Source organism: Lupinus angustifolius, chromosome LG02 (genome assembly GCF_001865875.1).
Source record: "Lupinus angustifolius cultivar Tanjil chromosome LG02, LupAngTanjil_v1.0, whole genome shotgun sequence".
In the NCBI taxonomy this organism is placed as follows: domain Eukaryota; kingdom Viridiplantae; phylum Streptophyta; class Magnoliopsida; order Fabales; family Fabaceae; genus Lupinus; species Lupinus angustifolius.
The window spans coordinates 24,072,679-24,095,867 of NC_032010.1; the positions used below are offsets into that span (position 1 = coordinate 24,072,679).

The 23,189-nt window shown below is 33.0% G+C and overlaps 4 protein-coding genes across 6 annotated transcripts; 3 read left to right on the plus strand and 1 right to left on the minus strand.

Annotated features, from left to right (window-relative positions):
• Nucleotides 448-2,774, plus strand: LOC109342086 (glucan endo-1,3-beta-glucosidase 13-like). Its single transcript, XM_019580092.1, has 3 exons — nucleotides 448-548; nucleotides 626-1,933; nucleotides 2,529-2,774. The coding sequence occupies exons 1-3, from the start codon at nucleotides 488-490 to the stop codon at nucleotides 2,561-2,563; spliced, it is 1,404 nt and encodes a 467-aa protein (XP_019435637.1). The 5' UTR covers nucleotides 448-487; the 3' UTR covers nucleotides 2,564-2,774.
• LOC109342089 (ethylene-responsive transcription factor 7-like) lies at nucleotides 8,250-9,383 on the plus strand. The gene has a single exon (XM_019580096.1). It carries the CDS (start codon nucleotides 8,549-8,551, stop codon nucleotides 9,203-9,205), a length of 657 nt encoding a protein of 218 aa, XP_019435641.1. The 5' UTR covers nucleotides 8,250-8,548; the 3' UTR covers nucleotides 9,206-9,383.
• LOC109342088 (protein transport protein SEC13 homolog B-like) lies at nucleotides 13,006-14,883 on the minus strand. 2 transcript variants are annotated; one of them, XM_019580094.1, is made up of 2 exons: nucleotides 14,738-14,883; nucleotides 13,006-14,115 (listed from the first exon to the last, which is right to left on the minus strand). In XM_019580094.1, exon 2 carries the CDS (start codon nucleotides 14,109-14,111, stop codon nucleotides 13,206-13,208), a length of 906 nt encoding a protein of 301 aa, XP_019435639.1. In that variant the 5' UTR covers nucleotides 14,112-14,115; nucleotides 14,738-14,883; the 3' UTR covers nucleotides 13,006-13,205. The 2 variants fall into 2 exon arrangements, with proteins under 2 accessions (XP_019435639.1, XP_019435640.1); XM_019580095.1 differs by having other exon boundaries at nucleotides 13,006-14,118; nucleotides 14,738-14,853.
• On the plus strand, nucleotides 17,063-22,028 carry LOC109342084 (EH domain-containing protein 1). Of its 2 annotated transcripts, XM_019580087.1 has the most exons (16): nucleotides 17,063-17,286; nucleotides 17,376-17,455; nucleotides 17,758-17,826; nucleotides 17,898-17,955; nucleotides 18,071-18,126; nucleotides 18,199-18,235; nucleotides 18,343-18,404; nucleotides 19,052-19,165; nucleotides 19,326-19,428; nucleotides 19,531-19,580; nucleotides 19,872-20,000; nucleotides 20,081-20,332; nucleotides 20,431-20,510; nucleotides 20,746-20,872; nucleotides 21,275-21,418; nucleotides 21,647-22,028. In XM_019580087.1, exons 1-16 carry the CDS (start codon nucleotides 17,202-17,204, stop codon nucleotides 21,830-21,832), a joined length of 1,632 nt encoding a protein of 543 aa, XP_019435632.1. In that variant the 5' UTR covers nucleotides 17,063-17,201; the 3' UTR covers nucleotides 21,833-22,028. The 2 variants fall into 2 exon arrangements, with proteins under 2 accessions (XP_019435632.1, XP_019435634.1); XM_019580089.1 differs by lacking the exons at nucleotides 17,063-17,286; nucleotides 17,376-17,455 and having other exon boundaries at nucleotides 17,756-17,826; nucleotides 17,902-17,955.

Genomic DNA, 23,189 nt, shown 5'->3' on the forward strand with positions numbered 1-23,189 from the left:
ATTCCTTAACATAGTAAACAATGATCCATATTACTCTGTGGTCGTGAGGGGAAGGTAAGGGGGTAATGAATTCCTTAGAAATTTCCTCCCACATCCTCTCTAATTTCTTATTAGCCTTAGTCTCAAGGGAAAGATAACAAGACTCAAATACTTAATGTGAAAATAAATATTCCATCATCTTAAAAATACAAAACAAAAATCATCTCAATTATTTTTACTCATATTTTCGATAAGAAAAAAACATATTATTCGTTAATTGTTAACATTGTCAAAGCTAATGTTAACTAACGGTCCTATAATAGTGTGGGTGGGAACATATACAGCGTAAAGTGAGAGTCCTTTTAACTCTACTGTGGCCCCACCACTTACTTCCTCATTCCCACTACACGTAGTAATAATAATAATATCGATTCCTTCTATAAATTTCACACTTTCTCATCACCAAATATTAATTTCTATACTTTCATTTTCAACATATTGCAATTGCATGGCTTCCCTCACCTTCACATTTTTCCTTATGCTCATCTCACTCTCTGCTTCTCTATCAGGTATATTATGAAACCATGTTCGTGTTATAAAATAAACATGCTTCTAAATGTTTATGTGTTAATTGATGTTTTTACAGAAGCGGGTGGTTCTATCGGAGTAAACTATGGAAGGGTAGCGAACGACCTACCTCCGCCGTCAAAGGTGGTGGAGCTGCTCAAAAACCAGGGTCTCAACCGTGTTAAACTCTACGACACCGACGCCAATGTACTCACAGCGTTCGCCAACTCAGGAATCAAAGTAGTAGTAGCAATGCCCAACGAGCTTCTCTCCTCCGCCGCCGCCGACCAATCCTTCACCGACGCATGGGTCAAAGCTAACATCTCAACCTTCCACCCCGCCACCCAAATCGAAGCCATCGCCGTCGGTAACGAAGTTTTCGCCAACTCAAACACCACCACCAAATTTCTCGTCCCAGCCATGAACAATGTCTACGCTTCTTTAACGAAACTCAATTTAGACAAAGATATTAAAATATCTTCACCTATTGCACTATCAGCGTTAGAAACCTCGTTCCCAATTTCATCCGGTTCATTTAAACCGGACCTTGTCGAACCGGTTATTGAACCCATGCTTAATTTCCTTCGCCGAACCGGTTCTTATCTTATGGTAAACGCTTACCCTTTTTTCGCTTATTCTGATAACTCGGATCAAATTTCTCTTGATTACGCACTCTTTAAACAAAACCCTGGTGTCGTTGATTCGGGTAACGGTTTACGTTATATGAATTTGTTAGATGCTCAAATCGACGCTGTTTATGCTGCCATGTCAGCACTGAATTACAACGACGTTAAAATCACCGTTACGGAAACCGGTTGGCCGTCAAAGGGGGACTCTAATGAAATTGGAGCTGGTGAAGACAATGCGGCGTCGTATAATGGGAATTTAGTTAAACGTGTTTTGACTGAGACTGGGACTCCGTTAAGGCCCAATGACACGCTAACAGTGTTTCTGTTTGCGTTGTTTAACGAGAACCAGAAGCCCGGGCCCACATCTGAACGTAACTACGGGCTTTTCTACCCTAGCGAAGAGAAGGTGTATGATATTCCGTTAACTTTGACGGAGGTGAATGTTAATTCGTCTGGTGTAGGGAAGAGTCAGGTACCAGTGAATGGGAATAATGGTTCAACGACGTCGTATAATGGAGAAACATGGTGTGTAGCGAGTGGTAATGTTGGGAAAGAGAAATTACAGGGTGCACTTGATTATGCATGTGGTGAAGGTGGAGCTGATTGCACCCCGATCCAAGAGGGTGCCACGTGTTATAATCCTAACACTTTGGAGGCACATGCTTCATATGCTTTCAATAGTTACTATCAGAAGAACTCACGTGCTTCTGGTACCTGTTATTTTGCTGGTGCTGCCTACGTAGTTACACATCCTCCTAGTAAGTACTTTTCACTCATTTCAATAAGGTCGGGTCTCATCGGGTTTATGATTGATTTTGGGTTAAAAATTAGACTCATTCAATATTTAGACTTTGATATAGACCAAGTATAACCCGCCTCGTCTCATAATGTCTTAGTCATCATATTTGTATTCAAATATGTACGAAGTAATATCACTTTTTTGATTGAAAATATTATTGATTCTCTAAAAATTTTATCATATATACATTAAATATATATACATATATCATTTTATATATTAAATTAAATATATTTATAATAAATAATAATAATGAGTACGTATAATACTTAGTTGGGTCTAAGGTCAGGTTTAGAAATTGACTCAATCGATATTTAAAAATCAGGTTAGTTTCAGGTATTGGACCAAGTCCGGATTCAAAAAATAACCCGACTAACATTTAGGGCACATTAAGATTAAGCCTTAACCCATCCCATACTCCAGTGACACCTATCTCTTATTTTTTCTTTTCTTCAATAAAACCATGCACTTGTTTTTATTTTTTTAATGAACAAATTGATATTGGTTGTATATTGAAAAGTGTTTAATGGTGTATGTGAATCTGTGTTTTGCAGAGTATGGGAAGTGCGAATTCCCCACGGGTTATTGAAAGGACGAAAATGAAGTTGGATTAGGTGAAGGTAGTTATTAGGTTTCAATTCTTTGGTAGCGTGTTGAGAAACATGCATCATTACTTGGACTATATATTTGTTTTATCATAATTATTCAAAGAGTAGTTTGGGGGATTATCGATTTCTATGACTCATTGGTTTGTAATTATCCCAATTTTATTTTTTATAAGAGTTTTTGTTTCTTCTTTACGTTTTACTCATTGCCCACTTATTCTATGTTACCTTTAATACATGTACGTTTTGTTGCATTGCAAGAAAATGTAGCAAAACACGTAAGAATGATTCATACCCTTAATTTGGATTATGTGTTGTTATCACTATGTCATGGCTTCTATGTTAGTTAGAACTACCAGACAAACGTTCATACGACTATGATAGTGAGTTCGACATTTTTAATTTTGTTTGTCAAGATTTTCCAATTCTTTGGTTGCTGAACAACGTCAAATTTGGTTGCCCAAACTTTTTGTTTTTAAATAAGAACAATTATCGATTATTTTTAGTTAAAAGTGAGAAGAAAGGTATATTTTATGGAAACAAGGTAGATGTTATGACATCAAATAAGAATACAAATAATGTTTGTTATTGTGGGGGAAAAGTATAATATTATTCTTATTTAATGGAGAATTGTAATAAATTATAAAATAATGTAGGACTCAAATAGAATTATAAAGTTTTTATTTGGGGTGGAGATGTTCTTATGGTGTTAATTGAGTCACTATGTTTTGGTGGAATAAAATGCCCAATCCTAACCCCCAACGTTGTTTTCTCAATATTGATCATGAGTTTTCACTTAAACAAAACCAATTATTTTTTTAAAATCAAAATAGAGAAACCATGTGTATTTTTTAAAAGGTTGGGTATTCAAAATAGAGAAACAATGTGTATTTTTTTAAAAGGGGATTCACTTATTCTATGAATAGATTAAAAAGATTACTTCAAATCTTATCCATCAATTATATCAAAATCTAATTATTCACTATGTTTTGTGCATCTCTAATGCCCATTTATGAATTTGTTTACTTAAAAAAAATTCTCTGATTCATTCTGTATGGAGTCTTACAGAGATAAAAAAAATCACGAGGGAGCTTATATTTTACAATGAGCTTCCTCAATGAAATTAATTTAACTGAAAAAATGAAGTATGAAATCTAAGTTTTGGGTATTAACTTGAACCCCTTTCCTTTGAGCCATTTTCATATTAAAGGCCGAATTATGCAGGCACTGGTTGAGTCTCAAGCCCAACTTATTGAACTACATCCGAAAATGTTAACGGGCCTTGGGCCTGAGTTGCAGAAAAGTTAAAAAGGAATCACGATAAATTAGTAATAGTTGGCCTAGTTCGAATGTTGAATGGAACAAATGAAAAAAATCCATAGCCTGATGGAGGAGTAAAGTATAAAAAAGTGAAGACTGAAAAAGCCATAGAAAGGGGATGACAATAAAAATCATACTCTTAGTACCCACCCGATATCATTAGGTTCGGGTTCGGGTTTTACCCGGGTTTGGTATAGCAAAGAATCGAATCCGCTTCAAAAAAAGGTAATTCAATTTAAAATTGAAATTTTTATTGTTTGCCAATTGTTTTTAATTTCTAATTTTACTTTGTATACTTTTGGATCTTCAAATATAAAAGAAATGAAATAATACAAGAGAAAATAGAAATGTTTGAGAAAAATTACACGAAAATAATATCAGATTTTCCTTAATACTTTATCATTTTTGGGTTTTTTGGGATGATATTTTTATTTTTAACCACGTTGAGTTTAGATTCAGGTTTGAGTTTTGAATTTCAAATTCGAATTCTGGTATGTGCAAATCCGACCTGACCCATCCCATTACATTAAACCAAAACATTATGTGAATATAAATATCTAATGTACTCAAACCTTGACCAAGTATAAACTCACGTTTTTATTCATCTATCTATATTTAATTGAATGACTAACTCCATAATAAAAGAAGCGCGTAAGTGAGGAAGATAGAGATGGAAAATGTAATAATTGCTTAACAAAATGCGCGGGTGAAATTAAGTGAGAATTATATTTCCCGCGTCAACAAACACATAGAAAAGTAATAATATGAGGTGAATCATATTACGCTTCCCAATTACTGGCGTGCACTCTTTGCAACAAATAATAATAGATTCCTTCTACTATATCTTAATGTTAATTTTTATACTCACGAGAAATTGACCTATATCACTTGTAAAATTATGATTAATAAATAAAGTATTATTTTCTAATATATGTCACTTTATTATTAGTATCAGAAGAATATCATTTTCCAATAACAATAAAGAAGAAAAGAGTCCCCACTAATAGCATAGGCTTCAATCCAATGAATCAATCGGTGCTTCCTGCAAACTACTACTCTTAATACCCTTTTTCTCTTCTTATTGCTTCACTCTTAACTCATATTCTGATTCACTGAATTCATCATCATATCACAAGTTGTATAGGTATTTATAGAAAAGGATAGAAACTAGTGCTATGGGACTTGTATAAATAGTGCAATAAAGAAATGAAATGATAAATAAAATGGAGGTGTGTGAGATAAAAGGAGATAGCCCCTCCTTAGATGATAAGTTTTTGTCGATTTTATTCTTGTGAACGAAATTTATTTTAAATAAAAGCATAAAAAATGTAAGAATATCTTTAATAGTACTAAAAAAAGTAGATACCATATCTCATCACCGACTCTATTTATTTTATTCATATTTGTAAAGAAGATGGTGGGAGCCATGGGCACAACTTTCAATTTGAAGGGTCAAAGATGGTTGGACCATTGGGGTGTGCCAAAGGTAGATGGGGTCCATTGATATAGGCCTATGCTGGTCAACCATCTTTGCCGTGTTCTTACATAATAATCCACACTCATAACCTACATTCAACACATCAATTCAAAATCGAATTCAAATTCAAAACTAAAATTATCTTTACATAAATATTATAATGTCCTAGTTATGTGAAAATAAGAGTACCTTTCTATTTTATTCATGGATTATTATTTTTTATTTTTTAACTAGTACGAGACTCATGCGTTCACACAGCTAATAATATATATTTAATGAATTTAATTAAATAGTGATTATATAACTTGCTAAATAAAATGTCATCAAAGAATACTTACTAAAACATATTTTGTAGTAATTCAATGCTAATATAAACATGATGGTAAACTATATTGAACCTGTAATGTTAAAGAAAGGAAATATGTTTAGAAAAATTGAATAAATTTAAATGATACAGGTGTTATGTTTACATGCATTGGAGTGGATGAGAAAACTTTTGTGGTAATATTTTATAAAACTATGGTGCGTCAGATAACATTTTCAAACATGTGGATCTCACAACATATTTCATAAAGCTTAAAATTTATGTGTTATTGTTGTAAAGTTTTTTACATTGTCAGGATACTCTAATGATTTCTATTACTCTTCTTTTAGAATCAATATATAAATTGTAAATAATTTATTGACAATATAAAAAACACTTACACAATCATATTAAATTCAATCTCATATAACACCAGGAATTATTATCAATTTTTTATTTAATAATATAGGTACACGCTAAATCATGGGGCATTTCAAGTTAGCCATATGAAAAAGTATAATTGACAATTATGGATGAAATAATACAGGACGGCATAATTAAATATTGAGACACCACAACTTAATTTTAGAGCGCAGAGTCCTCAGTTTCCGGTATCACAAAACATAACTAAGGCACACATAATATATTTTATATACTTGCTATACCCTATATGCGCCAAGAAAATAAAAAGAAATATGGAGAGAAATAGATGAGAAATAGAATGGATTCTAGTGTTGTTTGGTTGTATAAAAAAAGAAGAGAAAGAATTGATTTTTCTCCCCACTCTTTACTGGATAAAGATTTGTTGTCCCGAATTATGTTTCAAATCATGCCGAACATCAATAAAAATATTTTATGTCAATTAAAAAAATAAATGTTCATTATTTTTTATTTTTTGTTTCAATATTATTAGTGCAGAAGATGGTTTGAGACACAGTTTAGGATAATAGATCAGAGTCTCTCTTCTCCTCTCATTTTCTCTTCACTTGGGAGGAGAAAGAGATTTTGTGGGACCCTCTTCTTTTTTCTCTCCTCTCTCAAACTCTCTCATAAAGCAAATGAGAGAAAGAAGATATTTCTCCTCAACTTCTCTCCTCTCACTCTCTTTCTCTTCTATTTCTACCCTTCCAAATGAAGGCTTAAGGTTTGAATTTGTTCTATACCAATATTATTAATTTTGTTTCTATTTTTATAGATTTTGTCTACAATTCACCATATTTTTTATCTATTGCTATACAACATGTAAATTTAATACTTCAAATCACATTATTAAATCCATATTTCAAATAGAAAATCAAATTATAGACACATAAAAACATCCAAATGTGACAGATAAAAACATCACTCTACATTCATCAAGTCTTGAATGCTTAAGACTATAGTAATATACCATTGTGGATCCAGAATAAAGATTAAATCCATGGTTTATTTGAAATTGGCGTATAGTGTTTCCAAAATCGAGATCCATTGCTTCTGACATAAGAAAATATATATTTATTAAGTTTGAAGATACACCAGCTGCAATTAACTGTGCCTTTTACCGTGTGCATGTAAACTACCCACTGAAAAACCAAACGATTTAATATTTATGTACTGTGAGTATTTTTTACGCTATAACTTAATTATTTATTATTGAGTATTTTTTACGCTATAACTTAATTATTTATTATTGAGTATTTTTTACGCTATAACTTAATTATTTATTATTGAGTATTTTTTACGCTATAACTTAATTATTTATTATTGATTTATTAATTATTATTGATGTAAAAAATTTTAGAATATCGGTGCATAGATTTTTGATTAAAAAAGAAACACATACTATTGTACCTCACCAAACTACCTTAGCCCAAATTTATTTATCTTCTTCAAAGTTCAAAACCACAAGGACTTTCTCAACATACCCCAACCATATATTAACCCACTCATAAAAATTCTTAAATGAGAAAAATCAATATTAAATATTACAAAATTAATAATTATAGTTTCCTATTCTATAAGGCCATGATTGGAGTACTAAATAAAGAATTTTATATTCTCAATACAAACAAGGTATCTGTATATTTTTCATAAACTAAAATAGTAACAATTTTTCACATCATTCTATTTTTATACTCATATAAGTCCCTACATTGATCAAGTACCACATCCTCGAATCATCCAAAATCTTTTCTCTTCATAGACAACTAAACATTGTTATACAGATTTCTCTTATTAGCATAGAAATATTTTATTTAGTGGAAACAAGCACAACCAATCCATATATATATATATAGACATGATATTAATATATTATCACATAATGTAGTAGTTGCTCACATCTTCAAAAAGATGTTTCAAATAGTTTCACCTCGATTAAAAATGAATTATTAAATTGAGAGTAAAGAAGAAAGAGAAAGTAGGGATAAATAAAAAGAAACGAAATTGGAACACAGAAAAACCCACAAAGAAGAAAGCTTATTATTATTATTATTATTATTATTATTATTTAAATTATTAATATATATTTTTGTGGCGAAGAAGAGAAGAAGGTGTATCTGTCCCTCCATTCATCTATATCCTTCTTCTCCTTAATATCCATTCTTTGTGAAATACTCATTCAATTCAATTTTCATACTCTAAAATGTTTCTCTCTATTCCAAAACCACACCTTTTCTAATTTTCCTAATCTGGGTCTTCATTTCTCTCTCTCTCTCTCTTCCTATTTCTTCATAAAACCCATCCTTTGATTCACCCTTTATAATTCCATGCTCCGATTTCTCTTTCTGAGTTCCAAGATCGAATCTTTTCATCTTTTCTGAATCTGGGTCATTCTTTTTTTCCCCTATTTCCTAATCAGATTCTTCGTTTTTTTATAAAAAACTTATCATGAGGAAAAGACCGGCGGCCACGGCGGCGATGGAGTTGGTACCTGCGGCGGAGCCACGGTACCGTGGCGTGAGGAAGAGGCCGTGGGGGAGATTCGCGGCGGAGATCAGAGACCCAATAAAGAAAGCAAGGGTATGGCTAGGAACATTCGATTCCGCCGAGGAAGCGGCGCGTGCATACGACGCGGCGGCTGTATCCCTCCGTGGCCCGAAAGCGAAAACAAATTTCCCTATCAACCCTTCACCATTTTATAACCACCACGCCAATGATCCCTACTTCGATCACCACCGTTACTACGCCACCACCGCCGCCAACGGCGGCGGCGCTGGTTTCAATGATCATGGTGTTATTAATCCTCATAGACCAGCTTCTAGTGGTATGAGCAGCACCGTTGAGTCCTTCAGCGGCCCTCGTCCTCCCTCCGCCGTCCCTCCGCCGCAGATGACAAGAAGATATCCTCGTACTCCGCCGCTTGTGGCGGAGGATTGCCATAGCGACTGTGACTCATCGTCTTCGGTTGTTGATGATGGAGACGACATCGCTTCATCGTCGTTTAAAGCGCCGTTACCGTTTGATCTTAATGTGTTGCCGTTAGATGTTGATGCTGAGGTGGCTAACGGTGACGATGAGCTTCAGCGTACCGCTCTCTGTCTCTGATGTAATGCTTTTTCTTTTTTTTCTTCTTTAAATTCATTTTTTGTTATTTTTTAATTTTCTCTTTTTTTACTACTCGGAAAAAAAACATGGAAATGATTATCAGATATAAGATTTGTAATATGATCTTTAATTCTGTGAGAGTAAGATTCTGTTGTGATAGACCATGGTTTTTATTTTACTTTGTTTTTAATATTTTCAAGTGTTAAAGAACAAAATAAAAAGTGGAGAAGTATTGTAATCTATATGATTAAAGATTTGATATTAAAAAAATGAAATGATCTATGGATTCGGATTTGTTGTGTGATTCCAATCTGGGTTTGCATTGTTAATTTGTCATATAAGAAATTTAATGTTGCTCTAATAAAGTTAGATTTAGTTATTATTATTAATGCTCTAATCTTTTTTTCACTTCAACAAATTTTAATAAACTTGTGATGTAATTTCTACCTTGTAAGAAAGGAATCAATTCATTCAAAAACTTTGTTCACTCTGTTCTATTGTTAATAAACTTGTGGCTTGGCTTTGAACTTTGATGAGAAAATCCAAAAAAGGAAAGTGCTGTGCTGTAAGATATTTGGGTTTCCGTGCATTTTCTATCCTACTCTGTGATGAACGTGACTACCATTATTTTGCACCTTGGGAATTATTGGTTATTGTTTTTTGTTATCATTCAATAGCAAAATAATGAAATAATATGTTATGAAATGATGCTAGGCAACGGACTTCTATTAAGTCAACGCTGCATCTAATACTAACTTTTTTTTGTGTGGAGATGAAATGATGTAGAGACAACGAATAAGATAATGATAATAAATTAATATTTTAATTTTATTTAAATTTAATCTTAAATGATAAGATTAAAAGTTCTAAAATGTATTTGTCTTTATACAAGTTTTTCTCCTCAATAAAACTCACTTGTGTTTGAAGTGTGACCCTTTCATTGGATATCCTATTCTACATTTCCACACATTGTTAAAAAGGGATTCTGATGTGTATATGAAAATCTGAGACTTAAAATTTTAGATTATGGTTTATTGTATCAAAATTTGAATGATTTAATAGTGAATATCCGGTCATTTAAAATTTAGACTATGTTCTTACTGTATCAAAAATTGAATTGTCCAATTGAGTAGATTTAGTAAAGTCACCATTTTATTTTCCTATAAATATTTTTTTTTAATATTTTGTTTCTTATATAGAAGGTATGTTGATATGGTTTTGATGATTGCTATAACCTTATTTCCATGTCTACCAATGTTATGTGATATCTATCTTTGTAAGGATGGATTTAACTAACACCATACAAATTTTGATGATGATTTTGGATTGCTACAAGTTTGGTTGTAGGATGAAATAGTGGGTTCCAGTAAGTTCCCACCTAATAATCTTTCTCCATTTAGATGTCAACACGTTTTTTTGTTGTTAAAGCTCCTATCCCCTTAGAATAATTCTATTAAGTTCTATCATATATGAAACAATATTTATGTATGATGCCAATAATATTCATATTTTTAATGCTACGTGATTGTATGCCACTAATAATTGCTAATGAAGCCACGCCTAGGTGTTTGTTAAAATGACTAGGTTCCAATGTATCGATAGTTGATCAAAATTTGAAAGACTTTGGAAATATATGCGTGGCCATTACGTGAATCTGAACAATATTGGTTGAGATGTTAATACATTCTTTAGATTCAGGCTTCTAATGATGGATTTGGTGATAGGAAATATGAATACTTAAGGTACCCACAACATGGATTAAGATTAGGAGTAGAGTCCGTAGGAGAGAAAGAGAGGAGAAAGAAAATGAGAATAGAGAAATTGAGCAGAAAATTTTTTTTTCTCTCTTTTGGTTTCGGGAGAGAATTTAAGAAGAGAGAGTAAAAACGAAGTGGAACCCACCAAAAATTTTCCTTCTCTTACATGAAGAGAAATTGAGGGAGAAAAAGTGAAGGAGTAAAATCAATAATTTATCTTCTTTTTCTATACAACAAAACAACACAAAAATTTCATTCTATTTCTCTGTTTTCAGTCTCTTTTCTCTCTGCTACTTTCTTCTCTTAATCCAAATGAAGCACTAGTGTTTCTAGATTTGGACCACGTCTCTCTCTCTCTCATATTTGAAAATGAAGTTACTTTTATGAAAAGATAATGAATATTATGCGGAGCCTCGAAGCATGAACCTATATCTTTTTATAGGTTAGAGGAGCAGGTCTGGTGTAGCTTGTCCATACAGACTTTTGTACTGATCAAGCACGTTATGGCACGCTTCCACTTGAATGGACTCCACCATCTATAATACATTATTATTATTATTATTCTTCAATAACTGTGTGCCACTGTTGTCTTACCTCTATATTTGGGATCTTATTTTATGCATTTATGAATTAATGGCTTCTTATATAAGGGTTTGGTCTTTGGAGATGAAAGAAAGTGAAATTGTCTATTTCATTTTTTGATCTTTTATCTACACCTAATTCTATTATTACTGTACATGTATACATGATTTGACTTAGTTCAATAAAAAGCAAGTTCAAAATCATTTGAATCTTATACAATAGACGTGCATTTTTATGCAACTGTGACTGCTTATAAATGTTTCATAGAATACAAGACGCAGCAAACTAAACCTCTAGTACTAAAAAGACAAAGGAAAACCAAAGACAGCTTAACTATATGTCCCCATATATGTAAATTGGAAACTTCAACTTTATTCTGGTAACTACGTAATTTTGTAGAGATCTTAAAAGGGAAGAAAGAAAAATAGAAACACCATCAAACTCAAATTTGATTGCTTATCTAAGAATTATATAATTATGACATGCATTTTATAAAAATTAACAGTGTTGCTATGGGCCAGCAATGATAATGCTATGCTGCAGTATATAACAGAGGAATTGAGTTGTGAAAATCGTTTTGTTAAAATTTTCCATAAACTGGCATCTCACAAGCAACAGAGATGTTTTCTATTTATCTCTATCCATGATCGAAAAAGATCATGTCATTGCAAAAGAAAGAAAACGTTATGTAGTGTCCTATACTTGTTGGAGTCAGTTACTTTTCCAAACTGTTGTATTAAGATGAAGAACAAGGTTTGGTTCCTAATGCTGTATGTTTGGAGAGAAAGTAAAGGAACATAATAGAAAAGGAAGGGAATGGAAGCAATGTGCTCTCATCATAGACCAAACGAAGGGAGCCCAAGTATTCCCGAGTCGCGGTTGGCGAACTAATCTCAGTTTTGGGCCCACAGGGGCCTTGTCTTAAAGATAAAGATGGGAAATTCAGGACAACTCAGTAAGAGCGGGTGCTGATACATTAGTGAGAGCTTATGTTAAGAGAAAAGACACCAATAATGATGATCCTAGGGTATTCTAGAAACAATAGTGTAGCAAGATATCCCGCTAACAATAGACTATTTGAGAGTCAGGAATAAAGGACTGATGCCTGCCTCGATAGCGTCAAGGTTATTCTCTATTCTCTACCCTTATGCCCTTAACCCGATATGCACTTTCCGATGACTACAGATAGCAAGATCCGGGGAGATCACCCTCTTCCATGACCGACATTGTCTTCTGGGTTCCTAAGGGCTTTGTCAAAACAGAATGGGAGTCACCTTCCCATTGTCTAGAGGGATGAAATTGAACATCAGATGCACCAGGACATGCACCAATGGTTTTGACTGACAATTATGTCACTAAAAAATAAAAGCAATAGCTGCAAATTTATGCAACACACATGATATAAATCCAATTTTCTAATAAAATGTCACATTACATGGTTGAAAAACTAAAGATCAAAAATCAACTCATGCTATCTAACTTCATTCTTTTAAGCACAGAAAGTTCAATGGATCACAAAGTTTAAGGAACTAAGGGAATATGAAGCACAATTTCTCAACTGTATAATATGCAAAGAAACAAAATGAGAATCAATTATATTTATAAAAGAAACTTCTAACCATAATATCAAATTAAGAAGCAAGACTTCAAAAAGCCAGATTCTATGGTTCCACTGTCGTCACCTGTTGCCAATCCCCATCTACCGCTTCCTTCCATAAAGTAACATTGTTGTTCCCATCAGCCACAGCCAATATGTTTCCGGTCAATGACCATGAAACCCTCCAAACAGGGGTCTTGAAATCATTCAAAATCTTCCCTTCCCACTGATCCCCCTCCTTGGCCACAGTCCATACAATCACTTTACCATCCTGTGAAGCACTAGCGATAGTAGATTTAGGAAGTCCCAAATTGGGTGCCCAAGCAACATCTCGAACCCAATCTGTATGCAAATTGAGAGCAGGGAAACAGTCCATCTTCCAGAGCCCGTTGGTGAGCTTCCATATCTTCACAGTATTATCACAACCTCCTGAGCACAGTTTCTGTACAGGATCAAGCAAGCCAGCACCAACAAGAGCACCAGGTGCAGTTGAGGGAGCCCATGACACAGAAGTGACACCAACAGGGTGAGCTTGGTCGATCTTCAAAGTATCCCAGCCACCATCTGCTCTTGCAGTAAAAACAGAGATATTCCCATCTGACGAACCACTAGCTAAGCAAAGGCCTAACTCGTGAGGCGCCCAAGCGACTGAATTAACAGATGACTTGTGTTCACCAAAGACATGCACTTGAGTCCATTCGTTTTGGTTGCCCTCCTTCCATATAATAACATGCCCGTCATATGAACATGAGGCAAGTATTGAGCCAAATTTCGGGTGAGCCCATGCTACCTGCCAAACTGGTCCTTGGTGACCAATAAGGGTTGCAAGATGTTGAGAGGCTGTGTTGCTCACCCCAATTATCTTAATGGTGTGGTCGGACGATGCTGTAGCCAGTCGCTTGCCATAGTAATCCATTGCAACATCATGGACTGTGTCTTGATGACCCGTTTCAACCTTTTGAGAAGGCATATTTCTGCTAGCCGATACACACACAAACCATTTAAATAGTTAGTTTCAAGTAAACATTTGGAAATGAAACTAAACTAAACTAAACCTTCGGTTAATTCTACATTCCAATGTCGTAAAATTCATCTTAAGCTATATTAGGTTTAAGTGACACACGCTAATCGTGTGTCTCACATTAGTCACTAAAGTGTGTGTGTGGTTGCACATTCTGAACTTCAAAAGACGTGAACATGGTTTGAATTTTGCGCCAACATGTTCGGCAATTTTCTATCAGCATTGATTTTGCATCAAAACCATGGATTGGTTTGGGGAAATGACAAATGTAGCTTCTGTGTTCATTAACACTTCTATAACGAGTTTTACTACAAACTTAATTTCAGAATAAAAACATCGAATCTAAACATAACTCAATTCACTTCAAACTCAATTTCAACTGAAATCAAATCAAAATTAATTCAAAAAATGTTTCGTAAAGGTTCACCTAAACTCACTAAATCCAACGAGGTTGTGAAATTGAGGAACTAAATTGGTTTTTTCATAATAATAATGTAATTGCATTGAGCGATAGTATCAAATTGAAAGAGTAGAGATCTAAGTAGAAATTAAAGAGATCGAAAGAGATAACGTACATGTGAAAGCGCCGTAGATGACGTGGACGCAACCGTGTCGGAGAGGAGAGAGCTTAGATCTAAATCTAAGTTACAAAACAAGGAGAGGAAAACTTTGCTATCAAAGTGAAACAATATTTCAATGAAAATGAAAACCTCCACAAACTCCTTCAACACGCTGTGCCGTTTTAATGGGCTTTCTCATGTGTCTCATCTAGCCCAACTCGGTTTTGTTTAGCCCGATTATATGATTTTTGTGTACTACTACTAACTAGGGTGTTCGCGGTCTATTTAGATCGGTTTTTAGACAAAAAATGATCTGATCCAAACATATAATTTACATTCGGTGTGAACCGATTTGGTCTATTTATATTAAGATGTCCGATCCAATCTGATCCAAATATAATATGCGGTTTCGGTTCGGTTTGGATTGTCTTTTTTATAAAATATAGAAATTGCATTTACATTAAAAATTCATAAAAATGGCTAAATATTAAGCATAAAACAATAATAGAAATAGTGTTCCACAACATTAAAATGTATACAACAATATTATAAGTAAACAACATCATAAAATAATAATAAACAGTAAGACAAGCAAAAAATAATATCAATAATAACAAGATATCAATAATAACAAGACAACAAAACAAAAAGATAACAATAACAATAATAGAAGCATCTGCAACGTAATTTTAGCAGTTATAGTGTTCCATCGATGATTAATAACAATAATACTTTCACAACAATAAATTTGATAATAAAGCACCTAATGAGAATAACACTTGAATCATCTTCATTTGGTTGTGTGATTGGTTTGAGTTCTAAAAAGTGTATCAAATATAATCAATATGATTTAAAATAGAACAATATATATATATAAGTGTGTGTTATAGAATATAACAAATAAAATATAGATATAATTTTGGAGTTGAGACTTAAGATTAAGTTTGCAAGACACTTAAAAGTATTACACACTTAAATTTTACATACTATTTTGGTCCGGTCTGGATCGGTTTAGATCCAAGAGGTGAAACCAAAATTTGGTCTGGACCAATCGGTCTTTAAAAAATAAGTCTAATACGATCCAAACGTATTCGGTTTTTGCGGTTTTGGTATATTTTGGATCGATTTTTGGTTTTATTATTGGACCGATCTGGATTTGAACACCCCTACTACTAACTGTATCTCCTCACTTTGGACAAGGAACTAATCCTTTTTGGATTCGTGGTTGGCCCTCCCAACAAGTGAAACTCCTAGAAATTGAATCATCGACCTTGAGAATCTAATAAAATCTTATATTATTAGACTAACGCCTTATTGGTAGACAATTATATGATCATTTCAAATAACTATTCAAAATAATAACATTAATACAGATGATTTTTAAGGCTATAGTTTTCATAATTCTCAAAATATTTTTAGTTACATTTTCCTTCCCTTCAATAATTCTCACAATACTATTGAAGAGAATTTCACAACAAAAAGGGTCTTTTGGTAAATCTAACGGTTGGTTATATAATACAATAAAAAGGAATAATTTTAAATTTAATGAGTGAGAATGGTTTAGTAATTAAATCACCAACCAAGATGAGTTGAAGTCACTCATTCAGACCTATTAACATGGCACAAACTCTAGTGCACGTAAAGGCAAGCAATGAAATCAAAGTCAAGATGCAAATGTTTGCACATTTATGCTATATTAGTAGCTTGGAACTATGACCTGAAAGCAAAGCTACTATACTATTTTACGTCCTATTATATTGGAGACCACATATTCTGTTCTAGAACATTGTGTTACTTCATGTATCATGAACTGTAATTGATCAGAAAAATATTTAATAATTAAATATTTAAACAAGTTATGGGACAAAAAGATGTGCGACTCATTATATTGATGTTGTTATGTTTGTGACAACAATATTATTCTTTCCAGTTAAGTGTAAAGTCATCGAATTCAATAATTACTTAAAAGTATGTAAGGCTACCTGGCTCAAATACCTATCTATGATCTTTTTTTAAGGGGCTATAACCAGTTTATAAATTTAGTTAATCTCATCACAGAAGGTTGAAAATAAATAATGATATGGTTGAAAAATGAAGTAAATATATACTTGCATTATAAAATATTAATATTTAAAAATGAGTAAAATAATAATAAGGGCACAGGCATAACCTCCATTAACGTGAAGTTAGCATTATTATTACAATCTAAATTTGGAAGCAAATCGCGTTCGCGTGCATTAACTGCAAATGCAAGTACTCAAATCTTAAATATCTATCACACACGCATTAAATTCTTAACTTTACTTTTCATTTTCAGAAAATAAATAAATACCTCATATTTGCGCCAACTCCATTTTCCATTTCCCAATACGACAATGTTAATGTAAGTTCCATCGTCGTATAAGCACTTTCTCAAACGACGAGAGAGAGATCCAAAATCTGCGTTATCAAAAGCGTAAAACGCATCGTTTTGAGAACAATGGAGTTCGATTCGTTTCCAATAGGTACATGCTCAAAAGATAACCAACAAATTTACCAGGAATGGTTCAATTACGCTGATTCAGGTACTAATAATTATTTTGATTTTCTAATTTTTTTCTGTTAATTTTTTTTTATGAACGTGATTTGAGATTTGATCATTTTGTTTATTCAGATAGCGATGGACGCATTACGGGGAATGATGCCACCAAGTTTTTCTCCATGTCCAATTTGTCTCGCCAAGATCTTAAACAGGTTTTATATTTTTCTGTATCTCTGTGAGTTAATATATATATTTATTTTGTTGTTGTTGCATTGGAACATGGAGTGAATATGAATATAGATAATTGTGTATGTATTTGTTGTTACTTGCTCAAGGTTTATGGCTTCAATTACTGTGTTTAAAATTCTCTGATTGTTGTAAGTTATTTGAATTGGTTAAGGTGAAAGCATTTAGTTCCCATTTTGGTGGTTCATATAGATAAGGACAAGATATGAAGCTCTTTCTTCATTGTTAACTAAATCGTTTTCGTGTTTGCTCCCATTCCCATAATAAGGTGTGGGCTATTGCAGATTCGAAGCGACAAGGATATCTTGGTTTCACTGAGTTTATCATTGCTATGCAGGTAAAGTTTGTTTCACTTTCTTCAAGTTTAATGCTGATTGATTTTCAGAAACTTATACATTTGAATTGTAGCTAGTTTCTTTGGCACAATCTGGGCACCCAGTAACACATGATCTGCTGACTAGTGATGGTAAGTTATGTACATTTAAGTTTGTCGTGTATAGTTAGTATTCTTTGTGCTGTCTACATATGTTGGTGTTGTCTGCATAAAGTTATCTAATTGAAGCTTAACCTCTCTATTTCAGTTGATTTGACGAATCTGAAACCTCCCACGATGGAGGGTTTGGATGTATTACTATCGGTAAGTATTTTGTTATTTATATTTTGATGTTTATTTAGCGAAACTTCTTACTACTTGCCTGTGTTTATCCAGAAGAGAAAGCATAAACAGAAAGATCTTGATGTGAATGGTAATATGTTTCTCACTTTATTGAACATGGGCATTCATATAGCTTTTGATTTCTTCATTCCTTCTTGTCTAATTAAAATCCAAGTTCAGTGATTAGCAATATTGCAGGTAGTTCTCAGTTGCAGCCATCACCATCAAGTAATTGGTTTTCTTCAAAGTCAACAAAGACGGTAAGGATTCTGTTACTGTTACGTGATTTGTTTTATTTTTGTGTGTGTGTGGAACTGTGGATTAGTCTTCTCTTCTGATATAAAATACCCTGAATATTCATTGCAAGTTATTAGCTAGTGACATGCTTGATCTGTATTCTTTACCTTTATTGTGTTTTAGTTTTGTTTTGTGCCATCATGATCTTGAAACGTATATGTTGGAGACATTTGGTTGTGTTGCTCTTTATCTTTACTTTTTTATAAGGTAACAGTACAAATATGTTTAGGCAGTTATTAGGGTCCTGGAGCTGAAATCAACATATCATTTGACTTGTTTGTCTATAAGCATATAATTCATATTAATATTGGCCAGTACTAGTAATGGCCTGTCACACCATATGTGAATTTTCACGTGTCTGTCTTGAATTGTTATTCTAGTTTCTAATATTGGACTTTGAAAGTGTGCATTTTTTTAAAGTCTAATTTGGTTTCTGATATTTACATGAATCAAGTTGGCAATACCGTACAGGAGGCTATCCTTGACATATGTTCTATAGACCCTTTTATCTGTCTGTTGGTACTTCGCTTCTGTATTTTTTTGTTGAAATTGTCGACTATCTTCTTATAAGTTTTTCACGTGAACTTTTTGTTCAAATGTCCATCCATAGCTGCCTCTGTCCTCAGTGACATCAATAGTTGATGGCTTGAAGAGACTCTATGTTCAAAAGTTGAAGCCATTGGAAGTTACTTACCGTTTTAATGATTTTGTATCACCGTTACTGGTAAGTGACACTTTTTGTACCTCTGAAATATGTATGGGTGCTCTAGATTAACCGTCACCTTTCTTTATTCAATCATCTTCTTACCGTGTTTGAACTTTTCACTATGGGCAAAGATACACATTTAGCTACCGTAGTGATTGTGATTCTTTGCATACTGTAGACAAATAGCGATTTTGATGCCAAACCAATGGTTATGCTTTTGGGTCAGTACTCAACTGGTAAAACAACATTTATCAAACATCTGCTTAAAAGTGGTTATCCAGGCAAGTGATTCTCCTTTCTCGATATCTGTGTGTTCATGTGCATGACTTCTATATCTCTGTTACTGATTTTTGTCTTTTTTTTCTTCCTAAAACTGTCCATAGGAGCACATATTGGACCTGAGCCTACAACTGATAGGTTTGTTGTTGTCATGGTATGTGCCAGCCTAAGTTTCTCACACATTACTCTAATACCTTCAAGGTTTTCCCAGTTTTAAAATCATAAATCAATATGACTTCTAAATCCTGAGAAATTCAATATCTTTGAGGAAGTAACAATTGGGAACACATTTAGGAGTTTTGTAGATATCATTAGTATCAACCTTTGATGATTTGAATTCTTGGAGCCTTCTTAGCACATCTATTAATAGATCTTGTAGTCATCATGGAAAATTAGTTATTGCATTAGTTTTAAGTTTTAACTAGAAAATTGCACTTTTGTACAGTCTGGACCTGATGAGAGAAGCATTCCTGGTAACACTATCGCTGTCCAAGCAGACATGCCATTTAGTGGTTTGACAACGTTTGGAACAGCTTTTTTGTCAAAATTTGAGTGTTCTCAGATGCCTCATCCTGTAAGTTGCTCTACAGCCATTGAAAAAGTTTTACATTTTCCTCTTGTATTTTCACTTAACCCTTCTCCTACTGTTCAAAGCTACTAGAGCATATTACATTTGTGGATACTCCTGGAGTTCTATCTGGAGAAAAACAACGGACACAGCGAGCATATGCTTTTACAGATGTAACATCTTGGTTTGCTGCTAAGTGTGATTTGATACTCCTCCTGTTTGATCCTCACAAACTTGACGTCAGTGATGAGTTCAAGCGTGTGATATCATCCTTGCGGGGACACGATGACAAAATTCGAGTGGTTTTGAACAAGGCAGACAAAGTTGATACTCAGCAAGTAAGAGCTCATGTAGTTAAACTTCTATTTAATTATTTAACGAATCTATCACAAAATGGTCAGGGTAAACCTAAACTATATTTGGTCTTATATTGCAGTTGATGAGGGTTTATGGAGCCTTAATGTGGTCACTTGGGAAGGTTCTGAATACACCTGAAGTCATGCGTGTTTATATTGGGTGGGTCACTTTATGTGTATATATACTCCACTGTCAATATTGAGGTGTGGTCTTTGACATGGAGAGTTGAAGACAGACCACTTCAATTGTTCAATAAGTTTCAGTTTTCTTTCGTTTGGATTTTCATGAAGTTGAATCAATGTTCTATGCAATTTAGACATGATATAAGTGTCTCTTCCTTGGTTATGAGAATGCCCTGTCCACGTTTGTGCTTAAATTAACTTTATTTCTGCAGGTCCTTCAACGACAAGCCTATAAATGATGTGCTCAGTGGCCCAATTGGCAAGGAACTCTTTGAAAAGGAACAGGATGACCTTCTTTCGGATCTGAAAGATATACCTAAGAAGGCTTGTGATCGAAGAGTGAGTTTATTTATTTGTTTATTTTCTTTGTTTATTTAAAAAATTCACCAGAATGAGATTACTGATCGAAGTCATGCATATGTTAGCAAAAAATATGAAGTTTTAAGAATGATTGGCGTTGGCAGTAGCTCAATAGATATGATTTACAAGGAAGCCTGTCTTTTGATTGATAGTTTATTCTTATGCAGATTTTATTTGTTTACATAAAAAAAATATGGTCAGCTCTTCCATATGAGTTTGACACCGTAGAATCTTCTTTTTCTTGTGGTATATGTTTTATAGCTTCCGTTTGTAGGCTGTTACCTCTTCTCTTGATCTTTGGTATCCAGATAATTCGTTTTATTTATTAAAGTTTGTTCTTTGCATAAATAATATATCAGTTGTGTATTTTGATCATTGTAGATCAATGAATTTGTAAAACGAGCCCGGGCTGCCAAGATACATGCTTATATAATCAGTCATCTTAAAAAGGAGATGCCTGCAATGATTGGCAAAGCTAAAGCTCAGCAAAAGCTCATTGATAATTTGGAGGGTGAATTTGGAAAGGTATGAATAATACACTTGAGAAATTAATGCATGGTTCAAGACACATCCAAATCAGTAATCACACCTTAATGAGTTATAATTATGAGTTTATTCAAAATCAAAGGTTTGGATGTGTCCGAGATTATTAGTCCGGAACTATGTAATTATTTCTTGTCTACACACATGCATGTTGCTTTGATAACACTTAAAATGCATATATATATATGATTGTTAAATTATTAAAAACAGGTACAAAGGGAGTTCCATCTACCTCCTGGTGACTTCCCAGATGTTGAACATTTCAGAGAGACCTTGAATGGTTATAATATTGACAAGTTTGAGAAATTGAAACCAAAAATGATACAAACAGTTGATGACATGCTAGGTTATGATATTCCTAACCTCTTGAAGAATTTTAGGAATCCCTATGACTAATTAGAGTGTCTGACATTTGTACCACTCTACTGTATATGTGATCCTTCATGTATTGTACCATCCGGTGCCCCTTTTATGTAGCACAGAGTTTTGTTCTTACTTCTTAGATATTGGTATTATGTATTTTTTATCTTAATGTCATCAACAATAAAGTTTCAAGACAGAGTAAAGGGAAAAAGTACAGTATATGTTGATCTAAACTTTGGTGCAGTGTCTCTCTCTACCTCTTAGTATACTATTGTAGCTATTAATGAGATATAATATAATTAGGTATTACAGATTGAAATCAAAACATAGTACTAGTCACTTTCTACATCCCAGTTTGATTAAACTGTAAAATTTTAAAGAAAATATATTACATAGGAAACCTATTGAAAGTGTTCCTTTATCTAAAGCTAATATCATAATTGCAGTTGAGTTTGGTTATCAATTTGTTACAATGGTGAATTGCAATGAATGTGATATTGGAAAGATATAACAGAAGAAAAGGATCCCAATATATATTTTTTATTTAAAGAATATCACAAAATAATTATTTGTGAATTAAACATCTAGAAAAGACTCTCTCAAGTAGTATTATATCCACCTTGATAATTTCTATATTTCCAAGTGTTGAGCTTATGTCGGAACAACTTGTTAATGTCATATATAGTGTACATAAAAAACATTGCATATAAAACAATTTGATTGGTTGGTGAAATTAGTAAAGTTAATGAATTAAGTTGGATTCATAAAAAAAAAAAAATTAAAAATTAACGTTGAATTACATAAACTAGGAGAGGAAGATTATTGCAAGCCATTGCTATATGGTGATTCTATGGTTCCATTAACCTCTAACACAAATAAAATTCTAAAAAAATATATATAAGGTGTTTTAATTCAAAATTGAATATATGATTACCAAAATAAAAACTTTTGTCTCCTACTATGGAATTGAAATTTAAGGTTTATCGACTAAAACCACCCAAACCAATTAATAAAATTAGTTTATGAAACAAACTATTTTAAAATTTTGAAATAGGTAAAAAATAACTTACATTAATCCACATTTTTTTCATACACATAATTTATACAACCTAAACCTACCATTATAATAGGTGGGGTAAATGTAGGATATTACTTCACATATATCTATCTACACCTATATATGATTATGAATGTGGGTAGTAGTGGATAAACAATGATTATTAAGTTTAATAATTAAATGTAATCCTAAAGTACTAAAAAATAATATAGATACTGATATGAGAATAATACACTATTCTAACAAATGAGAATACTTAATATATACTGTTCAATCTTAATTGAACGATTAAAATTAAAAGATATATGTACATGACTATCATATGATCAATAA

What these genes read in the sequence shown, in the direction of transcription:
- LOC109342088 (XM_019580094.1), bottom strand. Translation starts at nt 14,111, where the DNA reads ATGCCTTCTCAAAAGGTTGAAACGGGTCATCAAGACACAGTCCATGAT.
- LOC109342084 (XM_019580087.1), top strand. Translation starts at nt 17,202, where the DNA reads ATGGAGTTCGATTCGTTTCCAATAGGTACATGCTCAAAAGATAACCAA. An exon ending in CTTCAAAGTCAACAAAGACG is followed by an intron (nt 18,405 to 19,051) that starts GTAAGGATTCTG and finishes GTCCATCCATAG; the next exon opens with CTGCCTCTGTCCTCAGTGAC. An exon ending in GTCATGCGTGTTTATATTGG is followed by an intron (nt 20,511 to 20,745) that starts GTGGGTCACTTT and finishes TTATTTCTGCAG; the next exon opens with GTCCTTCAACGACAAGCCTA.
- LOC109342089 (XM_019580096.1), top strand. Translation starts at nt 8,549, where the DNA reads ATGAGGAAAAGACCGGCGGCCACGGCGGCGATGGAGTTGGTACCTGCG.
- LOC109342086 (XM_019580092.1), top strand. Translation starts at nt 488, where the DNA reads ATGGCTTCCCTCACCTTCACATTTTTCCTTATGCTCATCTCACTCTCT. An exon ending in ACTCTCTGCTTCTCTATCAG is followed by an intron (nt 549 to 625) that starts GTATATTATGAA and finishes ATGTTTTTACAG; the next exon opens with AAGCGGGTGGTTCTATCGGA. An exon ending in CGTAGTTACACATCCTCCTA is followed by an intron (nt 1,934 to 2,528) that starts GTAAGTACTTTT and finishes TGTGTTTTGCAG; the next exon opens with AGTATGGGAAGTGCGAATTC.